At 32.9% G+C, this 21,199-nt stretch overlaps 2 protein-coding genes across 2 annotated transcripts; one reads left to right on the forward strand and one right to left on the reverse strand.

Moving 5' to 3' along the window:
• Window positions 1–322: 322 nt before the first annotated feature.
• On the reverse strand, window positions 323–9,089 carry GRXC1 (Thioredoxin superfamily protein). Its single transcript, XM_028212359.2, has 4 exons — window positions 8,800–9,089; window positions 6,325–6,413; window positions 727–825; window positions 323–597 (listed from the first exon to the last, which is right to left on the reverse strand). Exons 1-4 carry the CDS (start codon window positions 8,901–8,903, stop codon window positions 527–529), a joined length of 363 nt encoding a protein of 120 aa, XP_028068160.2. The 5' UTR covers window positions 8,904–9,089; the 3' UTR covers window positions 323–526.
• An 8,856-nt stretch (window positions 9,090–17,945) lies between these two features.
• Window positions 17,946–18,797, forward strand: LOC145813108 (uncharacterized). The gene has a single exon (XM_082908377.1). The coding sequence runs from the start codon at window positions 17,946–17,948 to the stop codon at window positions 18,795–18,797; it is 852 nt and encodes a 283-aa protein (XP_082764503.1).
• The last annotated feature ends 2,402 nt before the right edge of the window (window positions 18,798–21,199 follow it).

A 21,199-nucleotide genomic window follows, 5' to 3' on the forward strand; every position in this document is an offset into this window, starting at 1 on the left:
TGCAGTTCGCAACATAGCATTTATCTTGGATGGATCCAAACTGCACCATGACTCAACACAAGAAAATTTATGGCTTTGTAGCATTACTGAGTTTTATCTAGCAGATTATCATGTAACAGGTTCGCTGTAACACAACGAGTTTTCACTACACTTTCGAAAACAATTAACAAGTTTTCACTCTAAATAAGCACGGTGGCAACTCAGTTGCCAAATTACCAATTATGTACAAGTTGGGCAGGTTCCAAGTTTTGTATCTGCTTAACTTCATAACATAGCATGACTATCAATTGAATGGGGTAGCAGCTAAGACCTCTGAGAGTCATACATGCAAAAACAGAATTCAATAAAATAGTTGAAGTCAAATTTGTAAACTACACATAAAGCACACCAAATTTAATTGACATCACCTTCATCAAATTCTTACAACAACATATTAAACAATTCATATCTTCCGAACTCGCTTTATTTCAGAACTTACATGCACATGAGTTTCTTTCTTGTGCCAAATTTTGCAGCTGAGAGGAATTTATTTGCTGATAGCTCCAGCATCAGTGAGAACGGGAACAAGTTCACCCTTTTGGTGTTTTTGCAAAACCACTGCAATGCCAAGAGAAAGATGAGTATCCCAAGATTGAAGTTAAACCGTCTTATTGCCCTCTAATTTAGCAGTCACAAACTATATTACTAGAAATCTGAACATAAGAACGATTGAATAATCAGCCTTACTGTCACAGCCGCCAACATGTTTTCCACCAATGAACACATTTGGAACAGTCGTCTGCCCAGTCCACTCTGCTAGGGCTGATTGCGTCACACTTCCATCATCTTTGAAGAATGATTAACAAATTCATCAGATTTTTAATCATATATAGCAAAGATTATTAGTTGTTAAAGAATTTAAAGCATAACACAATTAGCAGTTCCTCTAGGCTGTGTTTGGATCAAAGATTTTGTGAAAGATTTCTGAAGAGAAAAGAAAAAATGATGGGATGAGTGTATGAAATAGAAGATAAATTTTTTCCATTTTTCCCTTCTCAATTCCACACTCAAATCCTTAATTCACATACAACCTTACATAATTTGTCATGTGGGCAGAAACAAATGATCAGTGTGATCCGCACAAAATTCTGCACATCAAATACACGTAATAATTTATAAGGCAGTTCATGTCTAAAACCAAACCAAACCAAACCAAACCAAACCAAGCCAAGCCTTAAGTTCCATCAAATAGGGTCGGCTATATAAATTCTTCTTCTCGATTCGGCTCTATCAAGGGCTATTTGATTAGTCAAATTAAGGAGGTTCATTTCTCTATTTACTACACTATTCCATGTCAATCTAGTTTTGTCCCTTCCCCTAGAATTTCCATCTACCGCAACTATATCGCATCTCCTCACTATTGACTCTGTTAGTCTCCATTGTATATGACCAAATCATCTCAATCTATTCTCTCTGAACTTGTTTTCTACCGGTGCTACTCTTATCCATTCATAAATATATTCATTCCTAACTCTCTTCTAATCTTGCCACACATCCACCTTAGCATCTTTATTTCAGCAACTCTCATCTTATCTACATGTTATTTCTTAGTTGCCCAACATTCTGTCCTATACAATATCGCTAGTCTAATAGCTGTTAATGCAGGACAATTAGGGACAACATTGGATTTTGAAAACAAAGATTATTTGATGACCTAAACAATGAGTAATTTAGAGTTTCAAGGGTTAAATTGAAGACTAATAGATAGGGGAAGGGATTAGGGTTGATTTGGGGTTGATAGGCTGGAGTTTTGAGATTGAAAAGTGCACTTTTAGAGGGTTGTGAATAGTAATTTAAGAATAGTAAATTGAAACAGAAAAGGAGAAAGAAGAGAAGAAGATAGGTCTAGCCATCGCACCTAGATTCCATAGGCATCATATTTAGGGTTTGATTGCATCACACAATTCATAAAGAAGTTTCAAAACTTTTTTATTTTTTATTTTTTATAAAATATCAACTCTATTGAATTACAAGCATTACATGACTTTATATAAATTTTTGAGACTTCCTAAACCAACTAGAACAAAAAAAAGAAAAAACTACTATAATATCTTAGACTCCCAAACATTAATTTAAGACCAAATAAGAAATATAAATAAAACTCAATTAAATAACTTTACCCCCAACATGACCCACGAGTGACCCCTACAACCTATGACAACAATAATGAAAATTACCAAAACACCTTTGGCCTAAAAATTCTAGAAAACATAAGAATAATCATAAAATAAGACTAATAATACTAAAAACATTATTATATAAAATTCCTATTAGGATCTCTTTGAAATCATTTTGAATTTAGCCTTCCTGGAGCTTTTTTATATTCTGCATCATTCTCCCTTGGTTGGAAAAAACTTGACCACGAGTTTTGAACTTTTGAAATATAAGCATCCACAAGCTTTGAAATTGCACCCACAGCTTCATGCTAAAATCTTTAAGCTGTCGCCGCATTTTGTTTGTTGGAGATAGGAACAAAAATATTGAGAAATTGATCTTGTCCTTCATGTTACTAATGATCTTGTCCTTCATGACACTAAATACGCCAGGAATGACAAAATCAAAAGAACTAAAACATCCTTGAATTGATCCAAATCTTGGGCTGCAAAATTTATTATGTGCAATCTGTTCTCATTTGGCTCTGCAAGGCAGTGTGCGTAATCAATTTGAATACTTCCACCCACATTATTAATTGTGGATTCCAAACTTTCATCCTCTTTTTCAACCAATGTTTCATCATGCAGTTCAACATTACCATCCCATTGGAAAATATCAGAATCTATCGTAGAGAATTGAGGCTGCAAATTGTTGGCTTGTAAAGCCATATCAGGATCAGTATCAACAACTGGTTCATGTAATCTTCAGTCTCTACAGGTTGAGTGGCCCCTGAATCTTCTATTCGGACAATATGCATAATTGTAGGATCCGAAAACAACACTCTTGGTTCTAAATTAGACTCAACCAATAATTTATGCAGATCTAAAAATAAATCTGGTTTGGACCAGCAGCTTGCTCCTTTGACTCTGCAATCACGGGTGCTATAACACATGAAATATTGGATTCATTGCCTTGTTCGTAGGCCCCTTCAACAACAATTACAGGATATTGCTGGATTTCTTCTGAATCATCAATTAGAGTCTCATTATCCTTCAAAATATGGTCATCTTTCACCTTAGAAAAATTCTGAACATATTTATCGACTTGCAACTTCAATTGTGTAGGATTTTCATTCCCAAGAATAATATTTGGCTTTAGTGCATCTTGTTGTAGCTTTTCAGCATCTTTTTCTAGCACTTTAACTCTTTGTTTTGGAGTTTCTATTGGTTTGTCTTGCTAGACAGTCTTTGCATTATGCGTAGGCTTCAAAACTGTGGATTTCTCCTTAAATTTTACAAAAACTTCAAATTGTATAGTTGTTTCAATAGCATCTTAGAAATCTTCCAAATATGCATGAGACATCTCTTTTTTAATTCCAAATCTCAATCCACTTTTGAAACGAGCAATAGTCATCAGTTCCCTCTCAACAACTCCAAACTTGATAAATAACTCCTTATATTAATCGCACGCATATTACATTGCTCAAGAGTATACAATTGATCAAGAAGATCATATTAAGGATCCCTTAGACGAAATTTTTCTCTAAGAAGCACTTTACCCTCTTCCTAAGGCAATCCACTTGTATAGGATCTCCCACAATGTGAAAACATCATCGTGAAACCTTAAGCTCTGTTGCCAAACTGATGCAGGATGATTAGGGACAGCGCTGGATCTTGAAAACATAGGTTATTTGATGGCCTAAACAGTGAGTAACTTAAGATTTCAAGGATTAAATTGAAGGCTAATACGTAGGGGAAGGAATTAGGGTTGATTTGGGGTTGATAGGATGGAGTTTTGAGGTTGAAAAGTGCACTTTTAGAAGGCTGTGAATAGTAATCCGAGAATAGTAAATTGAAACAAAAAAGAAAAAGAAAGAAGATATAAGCCTAGACCTATTCTTTTTTGTTTCTAATGCCTAGAACGGCTGATGAGAGCTTTGAAGCACATATCTTCTATTTTGTTTTTCAAAGCTCATATTTTATATTTTATTTTTACATAAAATATCGACTCTATTGAATTAGAAACATTACATGACTTTATATAGACTTTAAAAACTTCATAAACCAACTAGAACCAAAAAAAGAAATCACTATAATATCTTAGACTTCCAATAAGACCAAATAATAAGAAACATAAATAAAACTCAATTAAATAACTTGACCCCCAAGATGACCAATGGGCAACGCCTACAACCCATGACAACAATAATGAAAATTACCAAAATACCCTAGGCATAAAAATTCTAAAAAACATAAAAATAATCATAAAATAAGACTCTAATAATACTAGAAATATTATTATATAAAATTCTTATCAGAATCTCTTTAAAATCATGCCAATGTCTAAATATCATCTCTTTTTTGAATTCAACCTTGCTTGAGTTTCTTATATTTTGCATCAGCCGTTCTATAGAACTTTTCTTTTAATCTAAATAGGTATTCGCTTATCACACCGTACTCCAAACGCACTACTCCACTTGAGCCAACCCGCCTTAATTCTATAGACCACATCTTCTCTAATCTCCCCATCTATTGTAATAATCGAGCCTAAATAGTGAAAATATTCACTCTTAGGTAGTTCTTGATTCTCAATTTTCACTTCTTCTTTGTTTTCATTTCTAAAATTACACTCTATGTACACGGTCTTAATTTTGCTTATCCTAAAACCTTTAGATTCAAGTGCTTCTCTCCAAACCTCCAACTTAGTGTTTGCTCCTTCTCGTCTCATCTACTAACAAGTTATCATCTACAAAAAGCATATACCATGGCACATCATCTTGAATATTTCTCGGCAACTTATCCATAACTAAAACAAAAAGATAAGAACTTACGGCTGATCCTTGGCGTAATCCTACAGCAATTGAAAATTCAAATGTTTGTCCAGCCGACGATCTAATAGTGGTCACCACACCTTCATACATATCCCTAATCACATCAATATAGCCTTTTGTCACCCATTTCTTCTCTAACACCCACCGAATTATATCTCGAGGCACTTTATCATACGTTTTCTCAAGATCGATAAAAACTATATGAATACCTCTTTTCTTCTCTCTATACTTTTCTATTACTCTCCTCAAAAGATAGATTTCTTCCATTGTTAACCTACCTGGTATAAATCAAATTGATTCTCTAACATCTCTGTTATATCTCGCAATCAACATTCCATCACTCTCTTGCACGCTTTCATTATATGACACATTAGCTTGATTCCTCAATAGTTGTTGCAATTTTAGATATCTCCTTTATTCTTATAGATTGGCGCTAAAATACGCTTCCTTCACTCCTCTGTTTTTTTCCTAGCCAACAAAAGCTTGCTAAATAGCCTAGTCAACCAAGCAATCCTCTTCTTACTCAAGCATTTCCAAGCTTCAATAGGGATATTATCGGCTCCTAAAGCCTTATTTGATTTCATCTTCTTGAGTACAATCTTTACTTCAAAGTTTCTTATCCTGCGATAGAACCTGTAGTCTTGGTCTTCCTTATTACCGGTAACTTCCTTCCCTTTTGAGCTTCCTACATATTCCTCATTTAATAGCTTCTCAAAATAATTCTTCTATATCTCCTTAATCTCTTCATGTTTCACTAACACATTAGAATTCTCACTCTTGATGCACTTAACTTGATTAAAATCTCTTGTTTTCTTCTCCCTTATCTTAGCAAGTTTATAGATTCTCTTCCCTCCCTCCTTACTATCTAGTATAGTGTATAGGTCGTCATAGCCTTTCAACTTAACATCTCTCACTACTTTTTTGACCTCCTTGTCTGCTAATCTATAACTCTTAATGTTTTTCTCATATCTAAAAATTGAAAAATTATTCCATGCCACAAATCAATCTCTAGACCATCCATTTGTGTGGGTCTGACATAAATGGACGGCAAATCGATTTGTGGCAAGGCCAAGTCAATGCCACATGTGGCAGTGAATAATTGCTCCCAAAAGCTCTAAGTTGATGATAATGAGTTCAAAAGTCAGGAATGATAACAGGTACCAAACGGATGTATGAAATTATCAAAAGAGGGAAAGAAAGTAGTTAGGACTTCTCTCACTTTCTTCTACTCAAGACACACAAACAACTGTGTCCATAAGGAAACTCCATAATCAAGACTGAAAATAGAGTTGCAGGACGTGAAAATGAAACAAGATAGTATCAATTGTTGTAATAACAGAAATTAATAAGCATATACTCACTTTCCACATTCAATTCAATGACCTTGTAACTTGCACCTAGCTGGGAGAGCAGTTTCTTGACCTGGTTGCAATATCCACAGTAAGTTTTACTGCAAAAAGAAGAATATCAGCTGAAGTCAATCATCTGAAACTTCCACAGGAACACAGAATTAGACATAACAACATCGAAGTAGCACAATGCAGATTAATTAAAAAGAAAGAAATTGATTAGTAAGGAAGGAGTATAGAATTGAGGGTTATAAGCCATGTTCGAGATTTCTGTGGAAATTAAAACCAACTAGGTCAAGGAATCACATATAAAAAGCACTGCACCAATGCTAGGGACCCCAAAAAAATTACTAAATATTCTACACAATACTCACATGGGTGAGGGACCCACAGCTATGTGAGTATTGTGTAGAACAATATTTGGTAATTTTTGTGAGGTCTCTAGCATTTTTGCAGCACCAAAAGGACCATAAAGCAAAACAAAAATTGATTGGCTGTGTTACAGAAACTAACTCATAAACTTGAGAACAGTTCTGACAACCATCAATAACTACCAACCTCTATGCACTTTTTGAAGGACACAGGATCCTTTATCCAACAATCTGTCCCTTTGTCCTTGATGCACTTTCAACTACACGATCATGCCTCCAGATTCTCGTTTCAAGATTTTCACCACACCGTGTGGTTGAGAGTGCACGGGAACAAGAGTGTTAAGATAGTGGCTCTCTAACCCTTTTAATGTTTATTAGTAGGGTTATGCTAATGACAGCCCAATGGGCTAGCAACAAGGGAAAGAAAATGCCAAAAGAATTACAATATCAATGTATTTTTTGTACATATCTCAAAGCATTTTCATACATTTCAATACACTCCTTACACATCTACTGAGGGTATAGGAACCCAAAAGGCTGTCATTAACATTTTCCTTAAGAATATGCACTGCAACTGCAAGCATGGCCTTTTACTAGTATAGGAGAAAACACAGCACTTAAGAGATAATAGAACTGGTAGACAAGGAGACAAATTTGACCTAAACAAGTCCAGTTTGCAGATTTGATCTCTGAAACCTATGGCAGAGCAAACATATAAACAAAATTAACATTTTCTACAATCCTAAGGAAATTGTTATCCAGTGATCCATAATAATGAATACTAAGAAATATTCAGGAGATAGAACATAAATTGCTGCAGAGTAAGGAGATCATAATTTCCCAAGGAACCATACCAAAATATATGACTACGATGAGATGTGAAAATATGATCTAATACTTGGATCTATGTTTGAGAAGGAAAGAAAAAGAGAAGGGAAAAGTAACAAAATTTTAACTTGTGTTCCATTCATATCTCGCTTTACTTTTTCCTTTCCCTTTACAAATCCCTCCCTAAATCCATAAGATCCAAACGCAACCTAAAAGACCAAAAATAAATAAATTACAAATCAACAGGTCATAGTCCATGCACAATAAAAATTGTATTCACAAGTAGGTACACCACTTAAGTCCATACATAGAAAAAGGGAAATTTTGAAAACCTAGAAATTTACTATCAAAATGTCATAAAAATGGCATAAAATGTTATAAATTTAACATGTTCCGATTGTCACCAAATGAGAAGGAAAACGGCTTTATACCTTTCGTAACTATGATTCATAACAAATAATCACAATGATTCCTATTTTTTTCCATTACAATTATTCATAACATTTTCCGGTTCATAACAAAAACACAACCATCATTCATAACTAAATTTTTTTATTATAGTGCACTTTTTCATAACATAATTATAACAATAATGATACGCAATTAAAACTTTTCTTATGGCGCACACTTTTGTAACACAATCATAATTGTTTGTAATTAAAACCACAAAAAGCTTGTAATTTTTTTTTTCCCTTCGAATATTTATTCAAACACGAGGCAATACGAGCATGGAGAAGAAAGAGTTGATTCTATCGATAAACAAAGGTAACAGCTAGCAAAGTGGCAAAATAAAAGTAAGGAGAAGTAGTTAAGATTATTTGGTGAAGTGTTTAAATGTAATATATAAGGGGTTCATTTAAAAGGTTATTTACACGGAACATATCGCTTCGATTCCTAAATTTTAAATTATAAAAACGTACAAATAGATCCTGAACTAAACTAGATCCTAAACTATTGGCTCTTAAACTATAAAATCGTACAAATATATCCTAAATTATAAAAGTATATAAATGGAGCCTAAACTATTGACAAATATCATTTTACCCCTTCCGTTATGGTCCAATTTGTTTTATAGTTTAGGGGTAGAGTTATACTTTTCAAATAGTTAGGAAAGAAGTCCATTTATACACTTTATGGAGTCGAATGATATTTTGTTTAGGGGTCTAAATAACCCTAATTTAAATGAATTGATGGATATTAATACTGAATTGAACCGCAAAAAAAAAAAAAAAATTGGTTTCAAAATTGTTGAATACTGAATTGAAGTAAAGAATGAGAGAGAGAGAACCTGAAGACGACGACAGGGGAAGAGGTAACGATCTCCTTGACCTTGGAAAGAGCCGTTTCTTTTTCTTCTTTGCTCTTTGAACTCGAACCGAACGCTGATCCCATTGCTCTCCGCTATTTCTTCTACCAGACTATTGTAGAGAGAGAGAGCCAAATGAATATCAAGGGAACAATTGTTGAAGGAAGACGACGCATTGTTATTATCTATTAAGGTCGTCAACTCTCGATTGATAACGCTAAGTTGGTCTAACCTGTCAAAAAGTGAAAAAGTTTATTGAAAATTTAAAAGTTAAAATGTTATTACTCCTATTTATTAAAAATTAAAAATTATGAATATATAATTTTTAATTTTAATTTTTTTTTACACATTAATTTATATAATTTTTTAATATATATTTTTTTATAAAAAGTTAAAAAATTAACACAAATATTCATATTTTTTTTTAATTTTTTAATTTAAAAAAATAAAAAGTACTCTTATTAGGACACTTCAAATAAATAATGCAAAAATTAATTTTAAATTAAAATAATAATATAAAATTTATGGAGAATTTACAACCACGTCATATCTTATTTTGATAAATAATGGTAGTTTAGAACCTATTTACACCTTAAAAAAAAAAAAACCTATTTACAAAATTTTAAATTCACGGGTCTTCGGTTAATGTTATATAACCAAGCTATCCTCATAAATTCAAAAATACAAAGCACTCCTTGATTTCTTTATTTTTTTCATTCCACTATCTCTCTTCACAAATGTTAGATTTCTTTACTATTTTTGTTCCTCTCCCTCTTTACAAATTCTAGAGCAACAAAGTTAGAAGGCCATCTACTATCATCAAAAATTGATTTAGTTGGAATATTCTTAGATTCGAAGAAGCGAAATGGTAAAAACAAGTAAGAGCTCTCATTGTATGTGGTCTTTGACGAGCTCTTGAAGATTACTTCAATTCCCAATACCCAGAGGATTGCAAAACTGTGATCGACGACGATGTAGATCGACTCCACGATTCGACCTATTCTATAGATACAAACCTAAGAGAAAAGATCTTAACGGTTTCAAATATCGACAGTTTGAAAACTTTTCGCAGCGCTGCTATTACAGATCAAAAGACCTGTTTCGATGCTGTGATGGAAGTGAATTCAACTTTTCATATTTGAAGAAGTGAAATAGTGAAAACACATAAGATTCAAATATCTTAAGGAATCTTTTCAGTTTTGAAACTCTTATTTTTTATTTTGATTTCAATTTCAACATTAATTTTGGTATCCTTGTCGCGAATCTTTTCAAATTTAGAGTTCATGAGAATAAAATCCCCTATTTAATCTCATGTTCTGTTGTTGTTGTTTTTTTTTTTTTTTTTTACCCTCAGTTAGCAAAACAACTATCTAGAATATTGTTGTGCAAAACTGATAATGTTTTTAATTTTAAAACTAGAAAAAAAACTAATCTGTGTGTTTGGTTTGAGTTTTCTGGATTAAGTTTTTTGAAAATTGAGTTTTTTAGTTTTCGTATTTTTTCGTTTTTAGTGAATATTTTTAAAATTTTAAACATTTTTTTTACTTTTTTAGATGCACCTTGCTTAGATGTATCTAAAAAGTAAAAATTTGTAAAAAAATATTTTAAAAAATTAATAAATACATAAAAATATAAAAAATATACTGAATTCTTGTATTTTTTTGTATTTTTGGTATTTAGTGAATTTTTAAAAGTTTTTTTTACAATTTTTTTACTTTTTAGATGTATTTATGTTAGGTGTATCTAAAAAGTAAAAAAAAAAATTGCTTAAATTATTAAAAAAATTCAGTAAAAACAAAAAAAAATACGGAAAATAAGAAAGTAGAATTTTCTGAAAAGTATTTTTTGAAAAATGGAAACAAACAATAATGTTCTCAATTTTACTAAATAGTTGAATCAAACCAAAAGATAGAAGGGTAAACAAGTCATTGTATATCAAAATAGGATTTATTGGTTCAAAAAATCTTAGGCAAGACCTGAGCTACCACAGTATTTGTGAATAGGATTTTTATTCTGATGTCATTAATTGTGTGTTATAAGTTCTTAACAAAAAAAATTGCATGTCATAATTTAATTGATAAAAATTGAAGAAAAAATTACAAAAATTATATTTACAATAAAATATAAATACATTTCGTTTTATAAATTTTGTAATTTTAATTTAGCATATGATAGTAGTAAATTACATTTGTTAATATATTAATTTTTTCTTATTTAGTAAAACCTAAAAATTTGTCTACTCAAAATTATAAATTATTTTATGTCATAACTTTTTTGTAAAAATGAATTAGGATTTACTTATGGTATTCGACTAAATATTAGAAGTGAATTAGATGTCAGTCGACTCAATATTTATGCTAAGATGGCATTCACATAATTATTAAAAATTGTCCTAATCATTAAAATTTTCTTTATCAATTCGTGATTGGTATGAGCTAGTTTGGGGTTTTAATATTGGATTAAATATTAAAAATGAGCCTAGAAAATCTAATTCGAGTTGATTTTTTTTCAACAATTCTTGGTTTAAGCCTATGATACATCATATTTTAATAACTCAATATCATTAAAAAAAAAAAAGATATCTTAATGTTTATGGTGCTTTTTATTAATCAATAAAAAATATTTATAAATATTAAAAGAATTACATTTGAACAAATTCTAATATAAAATTGTTACTTTAAGACTTTAAAACCTACACATTTTCTTTCACTCTCACTAATATTGAAGAAAGCAATTTGTGGAAGGTAAAATTCTTCTCCATAGGGAAAGTGAGAGGATGTGTCCCTTCCTTTACTCTACCAAGAGAAACCAAAAGCGTCAATAATCACCCCCTCCAAGAGTGGTTAGGAGGACCCTCCAATGGTCAAGTCAGAATACTGTTTGGCCTTAGTGAATTTATATTTAAATGAAGATTCTTGGATTACCTTTGCTCTACCTTTCTTACTTTACCTACATCACCTTTTATAGTATTCTTGACTTAAATCCCATCTGTTGGATTCAATGTTTGATCCAAGGGTTTTGCCCGTTTCTAGGTCTGGTTGGGCAAGTGGCCATGTTGCTTTTATCTTTAATCGTTGGATCATCCTCTCTTGGACGACCTAGATTGTGTCAGATGTTAGTAAGCAACTTGCCAAGTGCTATGTTTGTCAAATCAAGTTGATCGGACGGTTGTGTCATTTAGTAGGCCTATCATATGTCTCTGTATTTGTTATTTGATGTCTTCAATGTTAGATGAAGTTGAATCCGACGATCCTCCAACCTTTTGCTGATCTCCATGTAGAAAGAGATCTTGCTTCTCATGTGCTCAATCACGTGCCATTGTCCCGCCAGTTGTCTCTAATAGGCACCTTAGTAATCCGTCTGGGCCTTTTCCTTTGGGCCGTTTTGCCTGATTACTTTTGGACTTGAGCTAACTCTATCCCATGGGGAGGTGAGGGATAGAAATGGACGGATTACACCAACCTACTAATTAGCTAATTAAATGACGAAATTGACCCCTCAAGTATATGACATTTCTTTCTTTTATTTTTTGAACTTGTTGGTTTTTTAAACATGTATAAATTAATCTTGTGATATATAATTGTTTTCTTTTATTTTTTTGGTATTAGCAAAATAATGAAAGGAAATATACTTTCAATATTTAAAAGGAAAATAATTTATAACATATTTTTTCTTCATTTAAAAAAAATTAAATATGTTGATTTGTTTTTTAAACATATATAAATTAATCTCGTGATATATAATAGTCTTTTCTTTCTTCTTCTTCTTTTTTTTTTTTTTGTATTAACAAAATTATAAATAGAAATATACATCTAATATCGCATTTAAATAAAATTAATAGTGGTCTTACTAAAATAAAATTAAATATACTTTAAATTTAGCATTGCCATTGTAAACAATTCAAAAAGACAAAATGTTCTTTTGAGAAGTTATCATTTTTCATAATTTTTTAATTAAACATGAGATTCACTAAAATAGTCATTTTTAAACATTTAATTCCATGACAAAATAAACATGGGATACACATCATTTTCAGTCAAATAATCCCAGGGCTATTTATTCTGGACTAATAGTTTGTTGTATTTCAATCCTCCCTTATCCAATCCGCTCAAACAAACATGACCTTAATAGCTTTGAAAAATTATTATGTGCTTTTGATGTAATGCTCTACACCAATTATCAATTAACACATAACACGATGTCACAAAATATTAATTTTTTTTAAAAGTAATGATATACAAACATAAAATCAATACAAAAAACTTATAAATAATGATTTGGTTTGGATTTTGATCTATTACTTTATAATAAATGATATGCTTTTTTTTATACAAATGACACTATCACGTAATTTTAGTGTAAATTTTTGTATAAAAATTCTAGTGAAATAATATTAACCAACAAAAAATAGTTATAAACAAACAACAGGTAATGGTTGATAGAGAGGAGGGATAAATGATATAGAAAATCTGTAATGCAAAAACAAAAAAAAATGATTAGAGATAATACAAAAAAGAAAATAAAAATGGTGTACCTAAAGGATAAAGGTGTTCGTTTAAAGAATGCAAGAGATTAAATATAAAATAATCACCAAATTGTCTCACAAAGAAAATGTGAAAATAATAAGTTTCATCATTGCATAAATGCAATATTTATAGGTTAAGCAAGACATGAATGGCTTGGAGAAGATGTAATGTATGACGGTTAGAGTTTTTGAGAAAGGTTCTAAATGCACCCCCAAAATTATAAGTTGGGCACCCTATTGAACACCCCAATATAAATTTATAGAAGGTTGTTATTAGCACCTACCTAATCTTTTTGAATCTTCTATTTCTTTGAACCCCCATCCAACTAAATGAGTCCCCTCTATTTTATCTTTGAATCCCCACCTTAATTACACCTATACCTTTTTTCTTTTAGACCAAACTTTTTTTCACTCTTTTTTTTTTGCCAGCAGCCCTTGCCGCTGACACCTTCCACTCATCGACACCACCGCCTCGCCGCCGAACCCACCTCCCCCTACATCCCATCTCCTTCATCTTTTTCTTCCTTTCAATGTTGCACTGCCATCACCATCTGGGTTTTATCTCCCTCTCTCTCTCTCTCTCTCTCTTCTTCTTTTTATTCTTCTTTTGGGTTTCTTGTGTATATGTGTCTCTTTTTCTAGCAAGTGGTAAAAGAAAACAAAGGGGCTTGGTCACTGCCCACGCCGTTCGGCTACTATCTTTACGGCCGTCCTGCTATATTGATCGCCATCTTACAGCCCTAGATCTAAAACCCTCTATCTTTCTAAGCAATATTGTTGGGCAGTCCTCTGTACAGTTTATCACTCTATTCTTTGAATTTTCTTTTTGTGCAGAGGGAAAAAAGAGAATGTAAATGGTTTGATTGATTGGTGAATCTGTACCTGAAGTGACCTCATCGGATTCTTCAAACCAAAATTAATCATGGCCTTGGTTTTGTGTTTGCTCTTTCTGGTTTTCACTTGTATAATTTGTGACTGTGTATGAACTATATATATGATTTTGATTTGCAAGAAGATGGGTGGCCTCTTGGGTAGCAACCACTAAATACAAGAGTTGGGTTAGCGGCGAAGGTTGGTGGTGGTGCTGCTGCAATGATGGCGGTGGGTTTAAATCTAGAGTTTCAGAAGAAGAGGAGGAGAATGGTGAATTGACGGTGGTGCTGTGATGATGGCGATAGTTGGACGGCCAACGTTGGGGGTGGAGTCAGATATGATAGAATTAGGGTTAGGGTTTAGGGAATTAGGTTAGAGGGTTAGAGATGATGGTAGAAATGGAATTTTATCTTTGGACAAAATCAGAATTAAAAAAAAAAAAAAAAAAAAAAGGGAAATTCTACTTACACCACAATTTTACCTCTTCATACTTATTTTCTCATTACACCATTAATAAATAATTGAAATTCTCATTACATCTTTGATAATACCAAAACTAATCCTAAATTAAACCCTTTTTAAAATCCATACAAAATTTTCTCATTACACCTATCCATTTTGAATTACTTCAATGTTATGTTACTGAACAATTTATATTTGTCCAACCATCTGTTACTGCACATTTACAGATTCACTTTCCTTAAAATATCATTTTTTTTCTCTCTAAATTTATGATAAGCATGTTCGGTTATACATTGCCAAACAATTTGAATTATTTCGGTGTCATGTTGCTGAAAAAATGGATGTGTCTAGTCATCTATTACCGCACGTTTACATATTCACTTTCCTTAAAACATCAAGTATCAATAAAAACATGAAGTGTACAGACATTCATAAAAAATTCATAAAATTTTTCGATACAAATATCAATAAAAACATATTGAGATGTTATCACAATCCATCTATATTGATAATTATGGTAGTTAGTACATTAGGGCTAACAAAGCGTATAGAATTGATCAATATGGGTAGTATATGCTTTGATGAAAACAAATATAATTACTTGCTTTCAGAGGTACTGGATGACCATGAAGCAGATAAATTTAGCAAACCATTAACAATGCACCACTAGCCTTATTACAATGCATAGAGGCATAATCCTTCAAAGCAAAAAACAAAAACAAAAACAAAAAAAAAACAAAATTATCAGAAAAATGAAACTGGAAATGTTTAGCAATGAGTTATCAGACATGTCCTTTTTGTTTGGCAATAAGTTACTAAACAAGTATTTGTTGTTCGATAGTGGGTTACTAGATATGTATTTTTTGTTCTACAGTTTGATTTCAGGCTATTTAAGTTTGTTCGATTCTGGTACACCGAACAAAGTCAAACAATCCTTTTAAAAAACTAAACAAAAACATAAAAAAATTAAAGAAAAACACACCATTTCACTTTCTTGCTGGTCTTTCATCACCATTTTTTCGTCCATTACTTTCTTTTATGATCAAAACACTATGATTCTCACTTTTTAAAAATAGATATATAGTAGAGAATGAGAAATGAGAAACAAAGAAAAGAAGTAGGGATTGAAGTGTAATGGGCATAAAGAGATAATCAAATCTATTTAATTTTTATCTTTTGTCCTTAAAGGTAATTTCACACATGGGTAAAATTAGAAAAAATATACATGTCAAAGAGAAATTCTACTTACACCACACTTTTATCTCTTTACACTTATTTTCTCATTACACCATTAAGAGAAATATACACGTCAAGGAGAAAATTTTATCTTTTGAAATTCTCATTACATATTTTATAATACCAAACCTAACCCTAAATTAAACTCTTTTAAAAATCCCTACACATTTTTCTCATTACATCTATTCCTTTTGAATTATTTCGATGTTATGTTACCGAATAAACTATATTTGTCTAGCCATCTGTCGTCGCACGTTTACAGATTCATTCCTTAAAACATTTTTTTTTCTAAATTTATGATGGGCTTGTTTGGTTATACATTGCCAAACAATTTAAATTATTCCGGTGTCATGTTGCCGAACAAACTAGATTTGTCCAACCATCTGTTGCCGCACGTTTATAGATTCACGTTCCTTAAAACATCAAGCATCCATAAAAACATTCATAACATTTTTTCAATAAAAATATCTTCAAATTTATCAATACAAACATCTATTAAAAAAATACACCGAGATGTTATCACAATCTATCTATATTGATAGTTTCGATAGTTACTACATCACGACTAACAACCGTGTGGAATTGATCAATATGGGTAGTATATGTTTTCTCCTATCCATTAGCACACGGGTGATGAAAACGAATCAAATTACTTGTTTTCAGAGGTATTGGATGACCAGGAAGCATATAAATCTAACAAAACATTATTAATGCACTATTAGCCTTACTATAATGAATAGAAACATAGAAGCAAAAAAATAAAAATAAAAATAAAGATGTCAGAAAAATAAAATTGAAAATGTTTAGCAATGAGTTATTGGACATATACTTTTTGTTTGGTAGTAGGTTACTGAACAAAATAGTGGGTTATCGAATATGCTTTTTTTGTTCGGCAGTGTGATTCTAGGCTATTTGATTTTGTTCGGTTCTGGTACACCGAACAAAAGTCAAACAACTCGCTTTAAAAACGAATCAAAAACATCAACAAAAAAGAAAAAAGAAAAAAAGTCACCATTTCACTTTTTTGCTGGTCCTTCATCAACATTTCTTCGTTCATTACTTCTTTTTTATTTTTTTTATGTTCAAAACATATGATTCTCACTTTTTGAAAATAGATATATAGTAGAGAAGAAGAAATGAGAAAAGAAGTAGGGATTGAAGTATAAGGGGTGTAAAGAGATAATCAAATCTATTTAATTTTTATCTTTTGTCCTTAAAGGTAATTTCACATATGGGTAAAATTGAAAAAAAATATATATATCTCAAATGGAGGGTGTAAATAGTTAAATATGTTGTGTAAGTAAAATTTTCCTATGTCAAATGGAGGATGTAAAGAGGTAAATGTATTGTGTAAGTAGAATTTCCCAAGAGAAGGGGGTCCAAGAACATAAGGTAGGTACTAATAGCAATCCTCAATTTAAATTTTTATTTATTTATTTGAACACCCCAAATAATGCCTATTATCTACTACTATTTTAAAAGTCTAAAAGAACCTTGGTGTTTTCTACTTTTTACATATTCCAAAAATACACTCCCAAACTTATTAAACATCACAGCAAGACCAACCGTTGCTTGTTTGGCCACATCAATCTACTATCTACTATTTATTTACTACCAAAGTCCTCATTAGAAAGACCTTTTTACTTTATATATATAGATAGATAGATTTATACCTAAAAAATTATAAGCAAAAACTATATATATCTATTGGAAATTAAGTCAAAGATATGCCATGATTCTTGAAAGATATTGTTATCAGTTATCCCATAATTAGGAGATATACCATAACTAGGAGATTGGATCAATATCCAATATACCATGTGTAGATTACACAATGTATATATTGTACATCAACGATTGAATAATTAATTATGAGAGAATCATTCTCAAACGTGTGTTCTTTGTCATGGTATCAAAGCCAGGTTCAATCTCCTAGGTTTTTCACTAGGAATTGAAGGTCAATCTGTACTCACGTTTGGTTGTTCTCTTCGGTTCATACTCTTTCTGCTGCAAATCAAGTGTTGTTATCACCATGACTGAGTTGATTGAGAGTGGTAAAGATCCTCTTAAAGCAAGTGAATCCTCCTCTGTGCATACCATATTCCATATACAGGAATCTACTTATACTGGTCCTATTGCTCCAAAACAACTCGATGGCACCAATTATTTGGAGTGGTCTTTGAACGCTGAGATTAAGATCCGAGGGCGAAAACGATGGGGTTATATCTCAGGTGTTAAGGCTGCACCAGCGGATACTATGTCCGAAGAATATGAAGCATGGGACGATGAAAATAACTTGGTCAAGTCTTGGCTTCTTGATGCAATGACGAAGGAAATCCGATCTCTGTTTCTGCGGCTGCCCATGGCCAAGGAAATATGGAAGGCTGTCCACAGTACATATGCGGTTGAACAAGATGCTTCCAAGGCTTACCAATTACACTGCGAGGTATTTTTTGTCCAGCAAAATGGAGGTTCAATTATCTCTTATTTTGGCAAGTTACAGAAATTATGGCAAGAACTTGATGCTATTAAGGGATGCTCTATGGACTACTCCGCTGATATTTTGAAATATACCATGAAAGTTAATTCTCAGCGTGTGTATATTTTCTTGGCTGGACTTGATCCTCAATTAGATGGGGTCCGAGGCCGTATTCTTGCTACCAAACCACTTCCAAACATACATACAGTTTATGCGACTGTGTGTGCAGAGGCTAATCGTCAAGGAGCTATGCTTGGAGAAAAGATTGGGGACAAGTCAGGAGAAACAACTGTCATGGTGGCTTGCAAAACTCCCCCTTCCAAGAAAGATCTGTGGTGCACTCACTATAACAGTACAGGGCATGCCGTGGACTCATGCTTCAAACTCCATGGCTATCCAAATTGACATCCTAGAAGTAAGAAAGCATCTCAGACGAAAGGAAATCTCACTACTGCTTCGGCATTTACTACTCAGTCAGGTATGACATTTACTAGTAATAGTAATTGGATAATTGACTCTAGTGCAACAGAACATATGACATGTGATCGCTATTGGTTTAGTTAGTTTTCCTCCAAATGTCTTAAATCTATCATTATTAATGCTAATGGGGTATCATCTCCAGTTTTGGGGGTTGGTACAGTCCAACTATCCCCTACCTTATCCATATCAAATGTCTTATTTGTGCCATCATTAAATTGTCATCTTCTCTCTGTTGCTCAACTAACCAAATCTCATCATTGTGATGTTCTATTTTCCCCTACTCACTGTCTGTTTCAGAACATCCATACCAAGGAGAGGATTGGCAGTGGTAAACAAGACAGAGGATTGCACTATCTGGACAATGTTTTTTTATCTATTAACAAGGCTGGAAAAGCTCATGTCATCAACTTGGATTTGGTGAATAAGCACAAAACGGAGATTTGGCTATGGCATAGACGATTAGGACACCCTTCATTTTACTATCTTCAGCGATTATTTCCCTTATTGTTTAGTGGCTGTAAGGCTTCTGATTTTCTATGCGAAACTTGTGTATTGGCCAAAAGCCACCGTACTTTTTTAGTGATGTCTCTTCCGTTTTTCAACAGTTTTATCAAATCGTATCTACTCAGTACGGCATCAAAATCAAAGTCCTTCATACCAATAATGGGACAAAATATGTAAAACGGGATCTCCAAGAATTCATGGCCTTCGTAGGGATTCTTCACCAAACTTCTTGCATTGACACCCCCCAATAGAATGGGGTAGCCGAGCAGAAAAATTGACACTTATTGACAGTCACTCGGTCTTTTTTAATTGATGGACACGTACCTATTAACTTGTGGGGTGAAGCTCTGAATTCTGCAGTCTATCTAATCAACCGTACCCCATCAAGTGTTCTCTCATTTAGACGACCCTTGGATGCACTTTCAGATCACTGTTCTCTTCCTCCCATCATTCTCTTAGCTCCTTGCATCTTTGGTTGTGTGGCGTATGTTCATCTCCATCCTCGCCAATGGACTAAGCTTGAACCTTGTGCAAAAAAGTGTGTGTTTACGGGATATGGAATTCATCAAAAGGGCTACCGGTGTTATGACCCGTCTTCTCGAAAAATATATATTTCCATGGATATTGTTATCCATGAAACGGAATTTTTCTATGCATCCACTATTGCTGATTTATCACTTCAGGGGGAGAATCATGAAGTAGTGCCAAATCCTGCAAATGTACATGCTTTCCTTCTTCGTGATAGGCCAATGATGACTGGAGAAAAGGAAAATGCAAAAACTCAAGCCATTCCGATTTCTCGGTCCTCAGCTGATGATCCCGAATTTGCTGAAGAAGTTCCTGTCATTTCTGATGAGATGGCTCGAGATCTAATTGACGAAGAAGATCCTGATCAAGACATCACCCAGTATAGTATAACACCTCCAGACAGTCCTATACAACCACTGGATCAATCCTCTCTTGAGACATCTTCAGAGGTATCTACTAATCCTACTTCTATCATAAACCTTGATTTTCAAGTGTCTCAATATCGTCTTCCAGACCGTTCTAATCGTGGAGTACCTCTTATCAAGTATGAACCAGATCCTAAGTCCAAAGTTAAATATCCCATCAGTAATCACGTGTCATCTAAAAGATGAGTCATATGCTTCTTATGTACTACAATTATCATCTGTCTCTATTCCTAGTAAATTGCAGGAAGCGGTAGCAGATGTCAGGTGGGCTCAAGCCATGGAAGAAGAAATGGCAGCACTTAAGAAAAATGGGACTTGGGAACTCGTTCCTCTACCGAAGGGGAAGAAGACTGTAGGATGTCGATGGGTATTTGCAGTCAAACACAAGGCAGATGGAACCATTGAAAGATACAAAGCTCGGTTAGTTGCGAAAGGATATACTCAATTGTATGGGATTGACTACTCAGATACTTTTGCACCAGTGGCCAAGCTTAACACGGTTAGAGTACTATTATCCTTGGTGGTTAATCAGAATTGGAAACTTCTTCAATTTGATGTTAAAAATGCATTCTTGCATGGAGACCTCAAAAAAGAAGTGTTTATGGACCCTCCACCGGGTATAGAGGAATATGCAAATGTGAGCATGGTTTGTAAACTCAAGAAGGCATTGTACATATTAAAGCAATCTCCCCGAGCCTGGTTTGGGATATTCACCAAGTCTATGAAAAAGTTTGGCTATAAACAGAGCAATTCAGATCATACTTTGTTTCTAAAACATAGAAAAGGTAAAATCACAGCTTTAATTATCTATGTTGATGATATGGTGATGACAGGTGATGATCAAGAAGAAATGGAGAATCTACAACGACA

This window comes from Camellia sinensis, chromosome 15 (genome assembly GCF_055761805.1).
Source record: "Camellia sinensis isolate YWXY chromosome 15, ASM5576180v1, whole genome shotgun sequence".
In the NCBI taxonomy this organism is placed as follows: Eukaryota; Viridiplantae; Streptophyta; class Magnoliopsida; order Ericales; family Theaceae; genus Camellia; species Camellia sinensis.